This window comes from Hibiscus syriacus, unplaced genomic scaffold (genome assembly GCF_006381635.1).
Source record: "Hibiscus syriacus cultivar Baekdansim isolate YM2019G1 unplaced genomic scaffold, ASM638163v2 tig00111280_pilon, whole genome shotgun sequence".
Taxonomy (NCBI): domain Eukaryota; kingdom Viridiplantae; phylum Streptophyta; class Magnoliopsida; order Malvales; family Malvaceae; genus Hibiscus; species Hibiscus syriacus.
The window spans coordinates 530985-548931 of NW_024063046.1; the positions used below are offsets into that span (position 1 = coordinate 530985).

A 17947-nucleotide genomic window follows, 5' to 3' on the forward strand; every position below is an offset into this window, starting at 1 on the left:
AATGTGTCGACACTTTTGTAGTTTGTGTCGATATTTTTGGTCCATAATGAATGGCAAACAGGGTGCAACAATAAAGTGTCGATCCATATATAAAAAGTGTCGATCCCATAAACATCGAAACCCAAAAGTATAATGTATTAGGTAATTTTTCAATCTAACCGGTATAAGTATACCGGTTTTATGGGAGAATTGGTATATATGTATCGACACTGTTTAATGTTTTGTCGATACTAATTTAAATATCAAGTGTTTTTCCACCGTTCATTATATAGTACTCTAAATCGAAAAACCCTAAACATAAAGGCAAGCAGGCAGAAGATAACTCTTCAGGTAAATTTATCGATATTTTATGGGTTTGATTGATTTCTATATTGGAGTTTTTTTCCTGAATGTGTTTGTGTTCCATTGTAATAGCATCCAACCAAAATGGCTCCAAAACGTCAGCGTCAGAAGCGCGGTCTTTCTCAAAGCTCTTCTCAACCCAGTTCTTCTCAACCACAACCTCCTTCTGAAACAAACAATTATTCTGAGGAAATCAGGTCCTTCGAAACTCTTAACTTTAGATCCGATATGGAGAAACAATTATGGCAGACGAGTTTTAATATTGTAGGTGGAAAACATGAAACACTATTAAAAAAATTGAAACATAAATTACATAACTTTAAAAAAAGTATCGATCCTTTTTATAAAAAGTATGGACACTTTCAATATAATAAGTAAAAATATGATGTAATAGGTAGCGTTTATATAATGTAATAGGTAGCGTTTATATAATGTAATAAGTAGTGCTTATATTGTAAAGTATATATCCTTTTTATAAAAGTGTCCATACTTTTTTCACTGTGGAAAACATTAATTTAAGGTTATCTTTTGAGTGAGTTTTAAGATATTAATTTAGTAATTATAGGCGTCTAATGATTTATTTTTTACGTTACGGTATATATTATTATTAAATTAAAAAAATAAACATATATATTACATATTTTTTATTATCTTTGGTTAATATTGTTAAATTTAAATTCTAAATAATATTTTATAAAATATCAAAACAATCAAATAATTTTTTGTGTAAATGAAATTATTAAATTAATATTATAGGTGGAAAACATGAAACACTGTTAAAAAAATTGAAACATAAATTACATAACTTTAAAAAAAGTATCGATCATTTTTTATAAAAAGTATGGACACTTTCAATATAATAGGTAAAAATATGATGTAATAGGTAGCGTTTATATAATGTAATAGGTAGTTTTATATAATGTAATAGGTAGTGCTTATATTGTAAAGTATCTATCCTTTTTATAAAAGTGTCCATACTTTTTTCACTGTGGAAAACATTAATTTAAGGTTATCTTTTAAGTGAGTTTTAAGATATTAATTTAGTAATTATAGGCGTCTAATGATTTATTTTTTACGTTACGGTATATATTATTATTAAATTAAAAAAATAAACATATATATTACATATTTTTTTATTATCTTTGGTTAATATTGTTAAATTTAAATTCTAAATAATTTTTATAAAATATCAAAACAATCAATAATTTTTTGTGTAAATGAAATTATTAAATTAATATTATAGGTGGAAAACATGAAACACTGTTAAAAAAAATTGAAACATAAATTACATAACTTTAAAAAAAGTATCGATCATTTTTTATAAAAAGTATGGACACTTTCAATATAATAGGTAAAAATATGATGTAATAGGTAGCGTTTATATAATGTAATAGGTAGCGTTTATATAATGTAATAGGTAGTGTTTATATTGTAAATTATCTATCCTTTTTATAAAAGTGTCCATACTTTTTTCATTGTGAAAAACATTAATTTAAGGTTATCTTTTGAGTGAGTTTTAATATATTAATTTAGTAATTATAGGCGTCTAATGATTTATTTTTTACGTTACGATATATTATTATTAAATTAAAAACAAAAACATATATATTACATATTTATTATTATCTTTGGTTAATATTGTTAAATTTAAATTCTAAATATTATTTTATAAAATATCAAAACAATCAAATAATTGTTTGTGCAAATGAAATTATTAAATTAATATTGTAGGTGGAAAATATGAAACACTATTAAAAAATTGAAACATAAATTACATAACTTTAAAAAAGTATCGATTCTTTTTATAAAAAAGTATGGACACTTTCAACATATTATAATGTAATAGGTAAATTTGTAATGTTATCGGTATAATATACCGATTTACTTATAAAATAGGTCAATATAAGCGCTACCTATTACATTATATAAGTTACCTAATATGTTATTGTACTTTATAATATTTTCGGTTAAATAATATAACATAACCGGTCTAAATTTTAACCGGTCACTTATTTAACCGGTCACACCGTATATTAACCGTTTTTTAGACGCCGCACCGCAGAACTACTCCTAAATGATGATAAAATAAAGGATAAAGTACAGTGGACCACTTTCCCTAAAAAAGTAATGAATTTGTTCGGTTAGTATCAATTATTTTATCTTTATAACAGTGTTGACGTTAGTTATTTTGTCCTTTTATACAAAAATTTTAAAAATTAAAAAAAATAATTAAAATACTGTAACATATATATATATATATTATTAAAAGTATTTACATTACAAAACTATAAAAAAATAGATGAAATTTTTTAAAAGTTCGTTATAATTTCTGTCACAGAAAAATAAAAACTAAAGATTTAAAAGATAGAAAAAATTTTAGGGCTAGAATGACCTTTTAAAAATTATGAGGGCCAAAAGTAAATGTAACCCCCTCAGACCGATGTGGGTAGCCCGACCCGATCTGGAATTTCACATTAGGATCACCGGAGCGACCCACTGTAAAAATAGCAAAAATTTTAAAACTTTTATTAAAACATGTAACTCATAATAGTTTTATCAACATTCAGAAATAAAACATATTTTCAGACTCGTATATAAAACAAAATACAATTACATGCCCCATAATCACATGTATCATACTCTGCAACCACGCCGGAAGAACTCCCTTACTGATGTTGATAATGGTAATGGTATAATTCTTTTAACCTACAATTGTGAGTAATAGGGTGAGCTTCTGAAAGCTCAGTAATACAGAACTACCAAATGATGCTACAAGACATGCAGATAAATGAGAAGCCATAATTTCCTTATTGAATCAAACGTATACCAATTGCGGAATAATTTGGGGTTCCATTAGTAGTTCATCGAGTAGAAGCCATGAATCTCAGTTCATAAGAAACCTTTCATAGTATCACGTTTTCATGAGGTCGATTAGGATATCTAGTGTGTTCCATCAATACTATAAAATCATAATAGGTACACTAATCAAATGATAGTTCAATAAAATCCCATAAATCATACTGTAGTGGAGCTTTTTAAACTCGTATTTTAAAACCATCTTACAAAGAGTTAACCTAAGGGAACATCTTGGGGCCTGAGAGCCTACCAAGAAAGTTAGGGGCCACGGGGCCTACTTAAGAACACATTTTAGGGTCACGGGGCCTACCCGAGAATGATCTCAGGGCCGCAGAGCCTACCTAAGAGTCATATTAGGTCAATAAAAATTTTTCAGCTTGATCAGAGATGTACTTTACAAATCTATATCTCCAAGATACAATTTATATCGTGATACAAATCCATAAGCCATCACCATTCAGTCGGTGCATCCATAAAACAGTAACCATAAATTTCAGTGTACCTCATGTTAAAATAATAAAACAATTTATTAAAATATAAGGAACACACTAGAGAAATCTCAATATTTATCAGAGGCATTTTGTAGTCATCAGTATGGATAACAGAAAACGTATGCAATTTGATCATATTCCAGGAACGAGATCCTATTGAAGAGAAACGATTTCTAACAGATCTAATTAGACATTTTAGATTTATACTTTATAATTCCACTACGTTTCCATGTGCATCAGGAAAACATTCAGGAACCTTTATACATAATAATTCTAAATTCAGATTTACTACGAGTGATTCCATTACCCAAACAATCAGGGGTATTCAGGAATATACTTTGAATTCATAGGATTTTAGCCTAATTGAACCAAATGAGGTATTCAGAATCTTTTAATTCTGCGTTACTTGCGTTTTCAAACATGACCGAAGTGATTTTAGATGAAAATATAGAATCGAAGATTCAAGTCATTTACAATCTATGACTATCAATCGTATTATCAAACAACTCGAGTTACACAACTCCCAAACTGATGCATGTCAACAAGTCAATTCATTATCCTTCAATGTATTCACTCTTTAATACCATAATGCAGATCCATAGATCATCCCCATAATCATCACTGAATAGATCTTCCAACGGTCTTTATTTCATTTCCATGTTTCAACAATATCAAGAAATATAGACGTACTTGATTCATGGTTCATAACCCATAAGGACAATTTATCATGTAAGTTCAACAATGTTTCCAAACTCATCCAATCACCTATTTAATCCTCAGTCATTGAGGTTACTTAGTTCGTTTAGTAAGCAAATCTATCCCAATTACTTTAGAGTTTTCTAGAATAATTCAAACGTTTCTGAATTTCAAATACATGTTGTACTTCCTTTCAGTTCAATTTATTCATATAATAAAGTCATTCTGGTATTCGTGGTTGATTTGACTCACGAATACCCACTTATTAGTACTGTATGCGCTCTAGAGTTTAGCTGAGCCAAGTACTTCCAGAATTATCATCGATCCAAATTTGAGAAGATGAACAAACATTCAAGTGGAACTTATATCATTCAGGTAATTATATAGCACTAGTGTTGGTTGATCACTTAAGTTGCGTTCCATAACTTTTACTAGTAGCACAACATCCATGTTTATTTGGATTTCTTTATTAACCCAAGACATTTACTTATTCTAGGTTATAAAGGCATTTTGGTCATTTTGGTGCTCAACGTTTTTTCTATTCATTTCAAAGATTGAGTATATCCATTTATTCCTGAGCTTGGTGACATTATTGAGTCATTTCCATTCCAGGGGTATTTGGTCATTTTATAGATCCAATGTAATTCCATCATTTCCTTATGTCCGATCTTATTATTTAATTTAATCTTATCACTTACTTCAGTCATTTCAAATAATTCTGACTAAAGAGCACCTTCGATAACTCATTCTTCAGATATTTACTCAATTCAGTAATTTCCAGGTTAAATGTCTTTTCAAATGTTACTAACGAATTTTCAGAAATTTTCCATACAAATGTAGGATCCCAACAATCAAATCAGTAATTTATCGATTTAAAAACAAATTCTCAGGTTACTCTCTCATTCAGAGTCAACTTGGACTATTTTCAACTCTTAAGGGTATTTTCATAATTTTGCACCCATATACTTTTGGTATTAACTCTTAACGAAAATAAATATAGTTCATAGATTCTATGCTTAATTGCTTACCAGAACATTCTCGGATCTTGAAATGATTGATTAACAGACTTCTAGTATCTTGCATAAACCCTATTGGGTTAAAAACCAGTTATCCAACTTTTCTAAGCAAACTAGCATTTCTTATGCACATATATAGTTTTATCATATCAATATATCCTTTCAGAGTTATTAATCAACTTCCAGGGACAATTCTTGTCATCTTACAATATAAGGGTATTTCCGTAATTTTACCCTACCATAATATTCTCATAATTTCTCATCCAAGTACCTTTGATGAAATAAATTATATGTTACAGATCCAAGTTGATTCCTTTATCACTATACACAGAACTTGTAATTTTAATTCTAACAATCATCAATTTCTTATAAAAGTCATCTGAACCATAATCAGTTACCGAATTTTTATTGTATTCAGATCGAGTGTAGAAATTAATTAACTACACATATGAGACCAATATTATCTTATTCATGCATTTACCAATATTCACATATTTCATAAAGCATAAAGAGGTAGTAAAGTATTACCTCGATTTTCGTGACATACCGATCGACCATAAAAATTCCATTTGAACGCGCTTGATCTTGAAATCTTCTTCCAATATTTCCTCATATGCATATCAATAGAAATTACATCAAAAACTAAGCTTAATTTCGAAAAACGGATCGAATCGGATGATAAATCAGTCAAAAACATCTTACCGGGTTCGAATTTGGCGAAACGGACTTCGGATTTAGGACGTCGAAAGAATAAAATATGACTTTTCAAAAATTTGGAATTTTCGGTCAAAATCAGAGTCAACGGGTTTGACTGGAAATTTCGAGGTCTTCGGGTTCGAATTTCGAAAAACGGAATACGAAATCATATTTGAAACGTCGAAAAACGTCAGGATAGGTATACTCGGTCAAAGTCAAAGGTCGTTTAAAGACCGGTCAAAGTTGTGGTCAACTATGGTCAACGGTCAACGATCGATCATTTTACACAAATATCACCCTAACATAAATTAATTACCAAATTAGTCACATTCTGCAAATATTTATCAAACTAACACCTGAGTTTTACACAAATAGCACCCAAACAGAAATTAATTACAAAAATATTACCCAGACGATGCTCACTCTCGAGGGTGGCGCGTGCGGCGCGTGAACAGTAATCTGGTGTCGATAAATTCCCAGAAAAATTCCTAAAAATTATTTTAAGATATTTTGAGGCACTTACAAAGCTTGGTTCACAATTTTGAACGGTGGAGAGCTCGATTCCGAAACGTCGGAAACTTTGACGGTCTCACCCCTCCACGCGCCGGTGACGACGGAGAAACGGAGAACACCGGTGGACTCGGAACGATGCAAGGAGCACGATGGTGCGGGAGGTGTCGTAAACAAATGATCGTATCGTCTTGAATCGACGAAAAACCAACTGAAATCGAGTTATTACCGACGATACTTCCGATTGAAATTAACGACGAACGACGAAGATTCACGATGAAAGGTTTCAGGGGTTTTGTTCCTCGGTCGACAACGAACACGATAGTGGTTTCGATTTGTCGATTGGAGGTCGGACGACGAGTAGATCGGAGTTGAAAGTTATTGACCGGGAGAGGAAAAATAAGAGTTTTTTTTCTGCATAATACACGGGAAATGGGTGTTGTATTTCATTCCAAAAGAAAAATGGTCAAATCATGAGTTTAGTCACTGAATTTCTTACACTTTATAAAACGGCCTGCTAACTTTGAAATTTTTCAATTTAATCCTCAATTTTCCTCCCAAAATCCAATTAAATCCAATACTTTATAATTCCTAAAATTTAACCCCCAAATTGGGGTGTTACAGAAATTATTCCTATAAAATTTGACAATGTATAACAGTTTGTTAAATGTGTTATTCTTGTGCTATGCATATATCGATCTAAAATTATCGAAATTGTAAATCAAAGAAGAGGAAGAAGCTGGTATACATCTCAAATTGTCTAAATACTTGAATGGCCTTGCCGTAGTTGTGTCTAGAACCACACGAATGGTTTATTTAATGTTTCCAATCGGCTTCATCGTTCAAGGCTCGAGCTAAAAACACAAACTTAACCAATATAAAATCTTACGTCCATCCAAACTAAGAAAAAAAAACTCAAAAAGGGAAAAATTCGAAGAAATGCCTAATCAAATCACTGTCCTAACTGGTTATAGTTCTCACGGGAAAATTCTTTACAAGAACTGCACGCATATAATCAAAGGCCTATACCATTTGCTGCCCGGAAAATCCCGGGAATCGTTGGAAAACCGATCCTCAAAAACGCGGTTGAGAACTCATCGAATCAGTTCAAGCATATGTTGATAGGATGTTCTTCTTGAGAGTGAATTCATCAGCTTTTGCTGGGCTTATTGACTGCCACCAAAGATCGAAAACACATGGTTAGAGTGAATATGTGCGCAAGCCACGGATTTCTAACATGGATACTTCAAGAAAAATGAAGATTCGTAACAACATTACGTAAAATATCGTATCCATGGAAGACTATGATGTCAAGTTGTGACGGCCAAACCACCAAGACTAAAATTTATTCGGATTTCAAGCATAAGCCTTACCTTGCCAAGCATGCGTTGCAGCCGTTCAATTTCCTTCTTTGGATAATCAGCATCTTTCTCCATACAGTTTTTAGCAGCTTTCAAGTATATCTTTCCATACCTGATAATCGCCAAAACAGAATAGTTAGAATTGGCAAGAAGTTTTCCTTTAGAGCTGAATATTGAGAAACCAGTCGAATACCTCGGCGCGGAACCATTAAGCTTCTCACTTCCCCTTCGATCTTCGAAAAGACTGATTTCTTCTCATCACCACTAGCAGCCACAAACTCTTTAACCAATGGATCCAAACTTGGCAAAATACCAGCCTGTGCAAAGATAAGGGGAGAATAACCAATCTCATACAGAAGAATTGGTGATGACAAACATGATGCAACTATGAATACTACGAGATACCAACCTTTGAAGTTAGCTGCCCTTTTGCATCACGATTGGTGCCACATTTTTCATTGATGAAGGCAACGAAAGCATCCAAATCTGTGTCACCGGTGTATTCCTCACCTGCTTTGTTGCCCTTTGGAAAGAATTTCAATGTTGGAAATCCGCTTACACCATACCTGTACTCGTAATGCATAGGTCTTAACATGCATCAACAGAATCCCACCCTTCATAAAGGAAACCCAAACTTATTGGCTAAATTTACGCTTACTTTTCGGCTAAATCCCCGTATTTATCAGCATCTAGATTAGCTATTATTACATCTTCTTCCCTTTTAAATGCCGTTGCTACCTTTTCGTAGGTCTACATAGACAAAAAAAAAGCAGAGGGTTAGGATGGAGATCACTACTTGTACCCGAGTAATCACGCCTACTTTATTAAGCGAAGATATAGATGCTTACAGGAGCAAGTTTTTTACAATGGCCACACCTAGAGAAAAAGGGAAAACACATTTAAGTAGAAAAAATCGAAGCAAAAGAACACCAACAGAAAATTTGTTACATACATGAGGTTCTTAAACATGTAAGATGCAGAAAAAGGCCATAAACTCGGTTATGTTGCAAAAGATTACTATTACCAACAGAAAATAAACCAAATGCTTACCAAGGGGCATAAAACTCAATCAACACGTCTTTGGTCTCATCAAGGACAACCTCATCAAAATTATCAGTATTTAGCACTACAACACTGGATGGAGCGGCGGTTATTTTCACATTGGTCCCTGTAAAATGATACACGAGCTTAGCAGAATCCTTCCGGGTTTTTGCCTTTGTGCATTAATGTACATACAGCTAGTCACCACGGAAACACACAGAAGAAAGAAATCAAGACAGAATTCCATAGACTAAGCAACCACATAACAATTTTTTTGTACCTCCTTCAGTATTCACAAACTCAGTAAGGGACTCAGCAGTGCGTTGTCCTTCATACCTAGAGAAAATAATTTTGATGTGCTGAGAGCAATGTTTTAAACAAAATTTAGACAACAATTACAGAACACAAAATAAGATCAAAACATTCCAATTTCTGCTTCCACGAGTTAAAGTTGACTCACTTTTTAGGTTTCAAAGAACCTTTGGGAAACCATTGAATAGTTGGGTAGCCTTGCACACCATATTTGCTGCAAATACTCTTATGCTCATCACAGTCCACCTATACCACATCAACAAAAAAAAGAAAAGGAACTCAATAAGACCAATAGAAATACCAAGACAATGTTTCAGAACAGTATAATTTTGACAGTTCATATTCGAAACAGAATACACTGATCAATAATAATTCATATGCAAACAAGAAAACCTGTTTAATTATTAATTGGCAATTGCTAACCTTTCCAATCAATAAAATAGCAAGAAAAACATCATCATAGTAAAATCCTCAGAATTCATAAAGAACCGGCATACAAATAACAACCACAGTCGTATAAGTGTAATCGTTAACCTTTCCGATCAAGACGGATTTAGCCTTCTTGAAACTCTCCGCAAGCTTCTCGTACTCGGGAGCTACCTTCTGACAGTGTCCACACCTGTGATTTGAGGGTAAAAAACGATTACGTCTTTCAAAATCCATATAGCCTGAAGTGAGATCACATACATTTATGACTAAAAATGACTTATGGAAGATTCAAATTCAGAAAACAAACATTTCATTTCAATTACTGGAAATAAGATCTAACGATCGATTAAAGGGGATCTAGCAGAAAAAAACAACGAGATGGAAAAATCAATACCAAGGAGCATAGAACTCGACGAGAGCTCCTCTGTCTTGACCAACTTCCTCGTTGAAGTTTTCTTCGGTTAGTACGACGACGTCGGCCGCTGTTGATGATGCCGATAACAGGAACAACAATGCTCCAAAGGCTAACCATATCTGAGATTTCTCCATTTTTCCTCCTCTCTTTTTGTATCTATGAGGCTTCCTCTTCGATATTTATTCCTAGTTCATGGCTTGCCTAACGAGAATTACTATTTATAACCCGTGGATTTTGAAGGGATTTCTTATATTTAAATAAAGGTTTTATTTACGATTTAACCACTGAACTTCACATTCTTTTATTATGGTATCTAACTTTATTTTTTAATCTAATTTGATACTTAAAGGATCATTTTATTTCGATTTTCCCATAAATTATATTGAAAACAAATCCACCACGTGTCTGTCTGTTCATGTATATAATATTTATCACATTTCACATTATCATACGTGGATATTATTTTGAATAAAATTTATTCATGCATATAATATTAATCACATGTCATGTTATTATTTATGGATATTATTTTATATAAAATAAAAGATTGGAGTGTACAAATTAGTTCCTCAATTATAGGACGTTGATTTGTTAAGTCATTTGATTATTAAAAGTTATAAAATGATCCTTGAACTATAGGACGCTCCTTTGTTGAGTCTTTCGACTATTAAAAGTTACAAAATGGTCACTCAACTATTCATATAGTCCAAACACATCATTTTCTGTTAAAAATTAGCGATCGTCCGAGCTGTATATTAACCTGTGGACTAAGATATGATAAAATATGATCCCTGAATTATTTGAGCTATATTTTATGTATCTACTGTCCGTTTATATTATGTTGTCGAGCTAGTGCTTAAAACATTATGTTGTCAAGCTAATCCTTAAAAGGAATGGCGGTGCCAATAAATATCATTAAAAATATGATTTTATCATATCTCAATCAGCATGTTAACGTCCAACTTAGACGACCGTTAATTTTTTAACGCAGAAAGACAAGTTTGCAACATATGAATAGTCAGATGATTATTTTATAACTTTTAACAGTCGAAGGACTAAAAAACCAACATCCTATAGTGAGGATTATTTTATAACTTCTAATAGTATAGGGACTCAACAAAGCAACGCTCTATAGTTTAAGACTATTTGTGTACTTTACCCTAAATAAAATTAAGATATTATGATAGTTTAAGACTTTAAGTATTAAAATAGATAAAAATAAATAAATATCGAAATCAAAATTAGATATATTTAACGGTGAATAGTTAAATTATTTTTTTTGTTAGATGGTTAAATTTAATATCTAAACCCTTATATAATTTTTTTTTCATTTTATACTCTATAATATAAAGATAATCTTTTATGAACTAAGACGGTCGAAGTTCTCACCGGAGAATTTTAACGGTGAGAGGCTTTATTTCTGTAGACATAGTCTAAAATGACAACGATCAGAGAAAAATGAATTAAAAAATATATATTGAATCGATCAATTGAAATGAATATCAATAATTTATTCAATAAAATAATTAAAATTTAAACAATGAAAACTTTTTTGAGCCATTAAAATATAAAAAATCGGGTACATAAAACCAATAATCTAACGGGTTGAACCAGTTTTTTTTTTTAATTGCTTCTTTATTTTTTATTTTTTTAAACAATTATTATCAAATGAATAGATTCACCAGTTAAATAAAAAATAGTTGATTTATTGACAATTATTATTCTGATTTATTGTTGAACTCGTCTCATTTACACTAAGACGACGAGCAAAGGAGACTGACTGGTTTAAGATATGGATTATGCAAAGCTAATTGACAAAAGTTCAGTATCATATATTTGCACCCACAAGTAGAATTTACAGATCCAAAACCAAAATACATCAAACCTAAAAAAAGAAACCCACCGAGGGACTGGTTCAAACAGTTCGAATAGTCGAGAAAGATGGGATGGAATCGGAGTTTTGGAGTCTGTAACCTCATCCTACCACGATTCTCCGATCTGTTACCTTACTTAATATACTGAGACATCCATTTGAAGCCTTCGCCATACCCCATTTTGCGGACAATGCTGCACATGAATACCTCTAGTGGACGGACATTTGAGTCCTCTAGGTTTACTTTGCCCTTTCCAGTGGTAAAGTTTGTGAGCCCGAGATGGTAACGTAACTCATCCTCTGAGGCAGCGTACGGTATATCAATCTTGTTTCCTAGGATAAGAAACGGGACATTGGCGAGGGAGCCGTCTGAAAGAAGTGAATCGAGTTCCTTCTTTGATTCTGCAAACCTCTCTTTATCAAAGGCATCTACTAGGTACACAACAGCATCCACCTGGAACCCGGAAAATACACAATTCAAAGTATTCAATCAAAAGACCAGACACCCCATTGCATTATCGCATATAACAAGAAGCGATAACGACAAACACGCACATCAGATAACAAATCAAAAGGGAGATAAAGGCAACATCCGCAGCATGTAGTAAGATCGTCATGTGAACTCAGTTGTATACGGAAAATGTTGCTTGAAAGACTCGACTTTATGATACAACCTTCGCATTGCAACCGGCAATTATAGACCACATCATTCAAAAACCAGGCAGGCCTTCCCCAAAGCAGTTTTGGAAATAAGGAATGAAAACCACCCGTTGTGACACTGTGCTTTTCATATTATTATCTGCTTTCGAAAAATCTTCACAAAATCAACTGACAGCACGCAACAAAGTCGAAGAATGCTACAGCGGCACAAAGAACACTTGGGCATCTTTCCAAAATGAAACATACTTGAATATTTAATTTAAAGGGGAACAAAAAAAGAGCAACTATGTGCAACAGATTGGTACAATAGTTTAAACTTTTGGCAAGTATTCAATAAGATGATCATCAAGACAAACATCACTGAAAATTCATGACCATAAAAACACAAGCGAAACATATGAACACGAAGAAATTCACATATGTGGTCAAAACATCCATTTGGATGGCATGAAAACAAAACGATGCTAAAAAGATCGATCCGAAAGAAAACCACATATCTGTAATGATTGTTCGAGAAAACAAAATTCCAACCATAACCGATCCGTTGCAACTTATCTAATCATCAAATGCCAAGTATCGTGAAGTATTCAAGTCCGACATCCATCCTCACAAAATGTAACAAAATCAAAAGTGAACAAGTAGTGTCAATAAACCTTTAAAACCAACATAACACAGAATTGGTCAATTAAGATTGCAGCGCCTTACAAAATGAATGAAACTAATGAAAGCTAAAATGACAAACAAGTAGATCATTGAAACCAAAAACCAAGCAAATGCTAAAGGGGGGGGGGGGGAACAAGGCATTTCGGTTACCTTGGCATAGTAATCCTTCCAGACTCTGCGAGCAATCTGATGACCTCCCAAGTCGAAAGCTTTGAACTTAATTTTTCCAATACTAAGCTCTTCCGATGTGGGATACTGAGTTGGCTGATGCTGAACCAATCTCTGTAAACAGTTCACTATTTAATCAACATCGCTAATTACCCATCTTTCCAAAAGTTCCTCATTTTCCATTACAAATTTAAATAAAAAACGAAGCATTTAAAGGGTTTGACTTTAATTTCCAGCATTGAAAAAGAAAAGAACAAACCCAATTTTTTCTCAAGTTAAAACAATCATAAATACACAAGATTTTAGACAATAAAGAGAATGACAGAATCCAAAACCATGACTTTGAAATGAAATTTTCGTGAAAAAGCATAATTGGATGACGGGACAGAAAGGGGAAATTTTTTAAAAGGAAAAGGAAACGAACCTCGTCTTTCAACAAGTGAAGCAAGGTGGTTTTACCGGCATTATCGAGGCCGAGAAACAGGATCTTAGCCTCTTTCTGCCAGAGGCCGAGGGAGGCAAGGACGCCGTAAAACCAATCGATAATAAACATATTTTTAGCTTTGGGTTTTGGATTTCATGAAGTAATTTGTGACAATCTGAGAGTGGAAGAGGGTAAGATTTGTTAGTAATCAAGGCCTATATGCTTCGCATCATCATATCACGAAGAAGATATAAAAAGGAGGAAAAAGAAGCAAGAGCTAGGATATAGATTTGGAAATCCCAACTTGTTACTAACATTTTTACACTCATTTTTTAAGGTTAATATATGCTCCAACTCCCTGTACTATTCTTGTATTTGGAATTTAGTCCTCGTAATTTTATTTGCAAGAATTTAATGTTTTAATATTCATTTTTTAAAATTAAATTTAATGAATAATATTAATAAAATTATTCTATTAAATTCATTAAAGAATTATTAAATTTATTGATATATCATGATATGTTAAAATAAAAAAATACCTACTGATATTTTTAGTACTGTTTTTTTCAAAAAAAAACATTTTAGTAATTTTAGTTATTAAATTTTTTAGGTCATCAAACTTTTAATTTTTTTCTTTAAATTAAATCAATTAATTAAAAATTAATATTGACGTCATGTTTTTATTTTCTTTTTATATTTTTTATAAATTTAAGAATCTTTAATCTTTTTTTATTTTTAATATTTTATTATATTTAATTTTTTTCACAAAAATATAAAAATATCTACGTCAACATTACCAAAATTAAATTAATAACTGGGTTCAGCCGAACAAATATGTTACATTTTTTTCATAAATTTATTCAAATTGATAAAATAAATAAAATTTTAAAGTAAAAAAAGTTAAAAAAAAAACTTAAAACTTAAATGATTTTTCTATAAAGTTTGAGGGTTAAAAATGATATTAAGCTATAAAAATACTAACTTCGTATTTAAGTTGGTATTATTCTCTAATTTGGGACTAGGGTTACAGTAGTTTATTAGGGTATATAAGAAAATATTAGCTCGAATAAAACGATTTTATTGATTAAAGAGATTGTTATTATCTTTTGAGATTTCAAGTTCGAGCACGTAGTTTACAATGATGTTTGAACATTTATTGTTAAATTGTTAAAAGTATTTCAAACAAATATTATTTTGTAATCATCATAAACTAATAAAAATATGTAAACTACGTAAATAATCACTAATGTTTGAGTAAGTTTCTTTTTCACCACTAATATTTCAAAAATCACAAATCGCTCACTAACATTATCGTTTATTATAAATTGATCACTCGACGTTAACAGCCGTTATATGGGTGACGAAAAGCTGAGTTGGACCGTTAAATGCTTACTTGGACAGAGATGTTATTACTAAAGCTTGGAATCTGCTCGGTGAGTTTAAACATGTTTCAAATCCATTCTCCAGTCTTAGTGAGAGGAATCCCCCCCCCCCACGATCTCGCAAGTGGAGTAAGCCTTCGTAGGGAATGATTAATATCAATGTAGATGGTGCATTCTGTTCCGACTCTCAGAAGGTTGTCGTAGGCATTGTGGCGCGAGATTCGTATGGAATGGTCCTAGGAGGAATGACTAGACAAGTTGAACTACCCAATATGGCAGAATCTACTGAAGTTTATGCTTTTACACAGGGTATCAGACTTGCGGTAGAGAATGGATGGAGTAATGTCATCATCGAAGGAGATGCCATCTCTGTTGTGAACAGACTGGCCAACAGATATAAGACAATACCCAGGACCACTCTATAATCAGATTGTTGCTCAATGAGGCTAGCTCCCTCCTCGATGCTAATTCTTCTTTCAAAGTTCACTATGTTTGTAGGGATGCAAATAGAGCGGTTCACTCGTAGGCTCAATGGGCTTTATCGAACCCCAATCCAGTTTAGTTTTTCCTGGACGAACCTGAATGTATTAAGCAAATTGTCATCGTTGATGCTATAGGAATATAATCTCTTTCTTTCCTAAAAAAAGAATGCTTTGTTTAACTTTGCCAATTTACATGTCTCTAGCGGATTCAAAGACTCAATAATTGTAGCCACTCAAACCTCCGACAAATCCCCCAAACTAAGTGATGAAGATGAAGAATCAGATGATAAACAGTCGATGATGAACAAAGCAGAGAAATTGACACCCAATGATAGAATAAAAGGGGGGAACTATAGAGTTCTAAAGCAGAGTATTAATTCTATAAAAGAGTGGGAGCAAGAAACAAAGAGGTGGAAAACATGAACACGTGCTTGGTATTTTAAGAATCTTTGTTTCTTGTTTCTTTGGTTTTTGTCTATTATTTATGTTTGATGATGAAAAAGAGCGATAGTAAGATAGGGAAAACTTGTGTTTTCTTTTTTGACGGTCTATAGAGGAAAACTGTTGGATTATATATTAATGGTGATAGCATCATTGAAAGAAATGAGATTATAGACAGACATGAGACTCGATTAGAGGCGACAACAAGATTAGGGGACGAAAGCTGAGGTTGAAGAGGTAGGAAGATATGGCGGAGCGAGTGTGAAGGAGAGAATAGAAAGCAAGCAGGGGAAGGGAGAATAACTGAATAAGGAACACAACGATAGTAGTGGGGTAACCAGTCATCGGCTAGATAAGCAGTCAATGGTTCATATAAGTATTTAACAGTTCAATTAAGTTTTCTGATAATGTTAGTCATCGATTTGTGACTTTCGAAACATAAGTGATGAAAATGAAAACTTACTCAAACATTAGTGATCATTTATGTAATTTACCTTAAAAAAATACTAACCCAATAAATGCAGAAGGAATTTATAAATTGATCCATTAATTATATTAATTTCCTTATTTTGATACCTAATTTTTATCTACTTTGATGCATGAATTATTTTTTATAACTATTGGTATTTGATTTATTAGTCGATTAATCCATATCGGATACTATAGAGGTGAGGGCGACCCTCCCAAGATAGTTTGTTACCTTCGTAAACATCAACGTTTGAATACATGACTTTGTTTAAGAGATCTAGTGCTCATCCCACTAGATCAATTGATATTTATTTGATGCATGAATTATGATTTACATCCGATATTACTTTAAAAGAAAATGCTACTATCAACAAGAACATACCGTGTGGCATTCTTTTATATAGTAAGTGTTAGATAAATTGAAATCGATATAATTTAAGTACAATATTAAACGAAAAAAAAATTAAAGTGCCAAAAAAACATATATATTAGTTAAGGGGCGAAATTGTAAACAAGGCCATTAAAGCATAGTCAATTCTACTGAAACAAACGCAGCTTTAAGTGAAATGTTATAGTTTAATTTCAACAGGGGATGTAGATTAGACGGTAGAGCGTTCACTTTGCACGCGAGAGGCATGGGTTTCAACTCTCGCATCTCCAATTCTCCTTAAGTAGAAACTTAAATATTTTTTTATACAAAGAATTTCTTTAAACCATTATATATTCAAAAAAATCAATTTATAATTATTTTTAATGCAAATTAATTTCAAATTAGTTTTTCTACACTAATTGGTCGTTTTTTAAAAAAAAATTAAGAAAAAAACTTAAAAATAATGCAGAACTATTTCTAATTATATATATTTTAAAAAAACATTTTTTTCTTAAACAAAATTATCTCCAACTTTTCTAACAACGAAGTAGTAAGTTATTGTTAGGGTAAATTACATCCTAGTCATTCTATTGTTAGTAAGTTTGTAATTGAGTTAATGTATTTTATAAATTATAATTATGTCACACAATCGATTGTAATGATCAAATTATTGTGTCGTTCAATCTCAGACGATCATTAATATTTTATTTATATTTGGATCACTTAATTATGAGTAAGTTTATATGTCGATCGTTTGACTTTCGACAGGGAATCAACTTTTGGAGATTTTCTTTTCTAATTTCTTAGATGATGCAAGATCAATTGGCCTTTGTTTTTTTTTCTAGAACACT

The 17947-nt window shown here is 32.0% G+C and overlaps 1 protein-coding gene and 1 pseudogene across 1 annotated transcript; both read right to left on the minus strand.

The window, feature by feature from the left end:
- Positions 1–7518: 7518 nt before the first annotated feature.
- On the minus strand, positions 7519–10339 carry LOC120157940 (annotated as a pseudogene).
- Positions 10340–11933: 1594 nt separating this feature from the next.
- LOC120157941 (GTP-binding protein SAR1A-like) lies at positions 11934–14219 on the minus strand. Its single transcript, XM_039168905.1, has 3 exons — positions 13954–14219; positions 13512–13643; positions 11934–12492 (listed from the first exon to the last, which is right to left on the minus strand). The coding sequence occupies exons 1-3, from the start codon at positions 14080–14082 to the stop codon at positions 12172–12174; spliced, it is 582 nt and encodes a 193-aa protein (XP_039024836.1). The 5' UTR covers positions 14083–14219; the 3' UTR covers positions 11934–12171.
- Between the last annotated feature and the right edge of the window lie 3728 nt (positions 14220–17947).

Excerpts from the sequence above, each read along its gene's own strand:
- LOC120157941 (XM_039168905.1), bottom strand. The coding sequence starts at position 14,082 with ATGTTTATTATCGATTGGTTTTACGGCGTCCTTGCCTCCCTCGGCCTC. Across the intron at positions 13,644-13,953 it reads TTCACTTGTTGAAAGACGAG|AGATTGGTTCAGCATCAGCC; the intron begins GTTCGTTTCCTT and ends AACTGTTTACAG. Across the intron at positions 12,493-13,511 it reads GGAAGGATTACTATGCCAAG|GTGGATGCTGTTGTGTACCT; the intron begins GTAACCGAAATG and ends TCCGGGTTCCAG.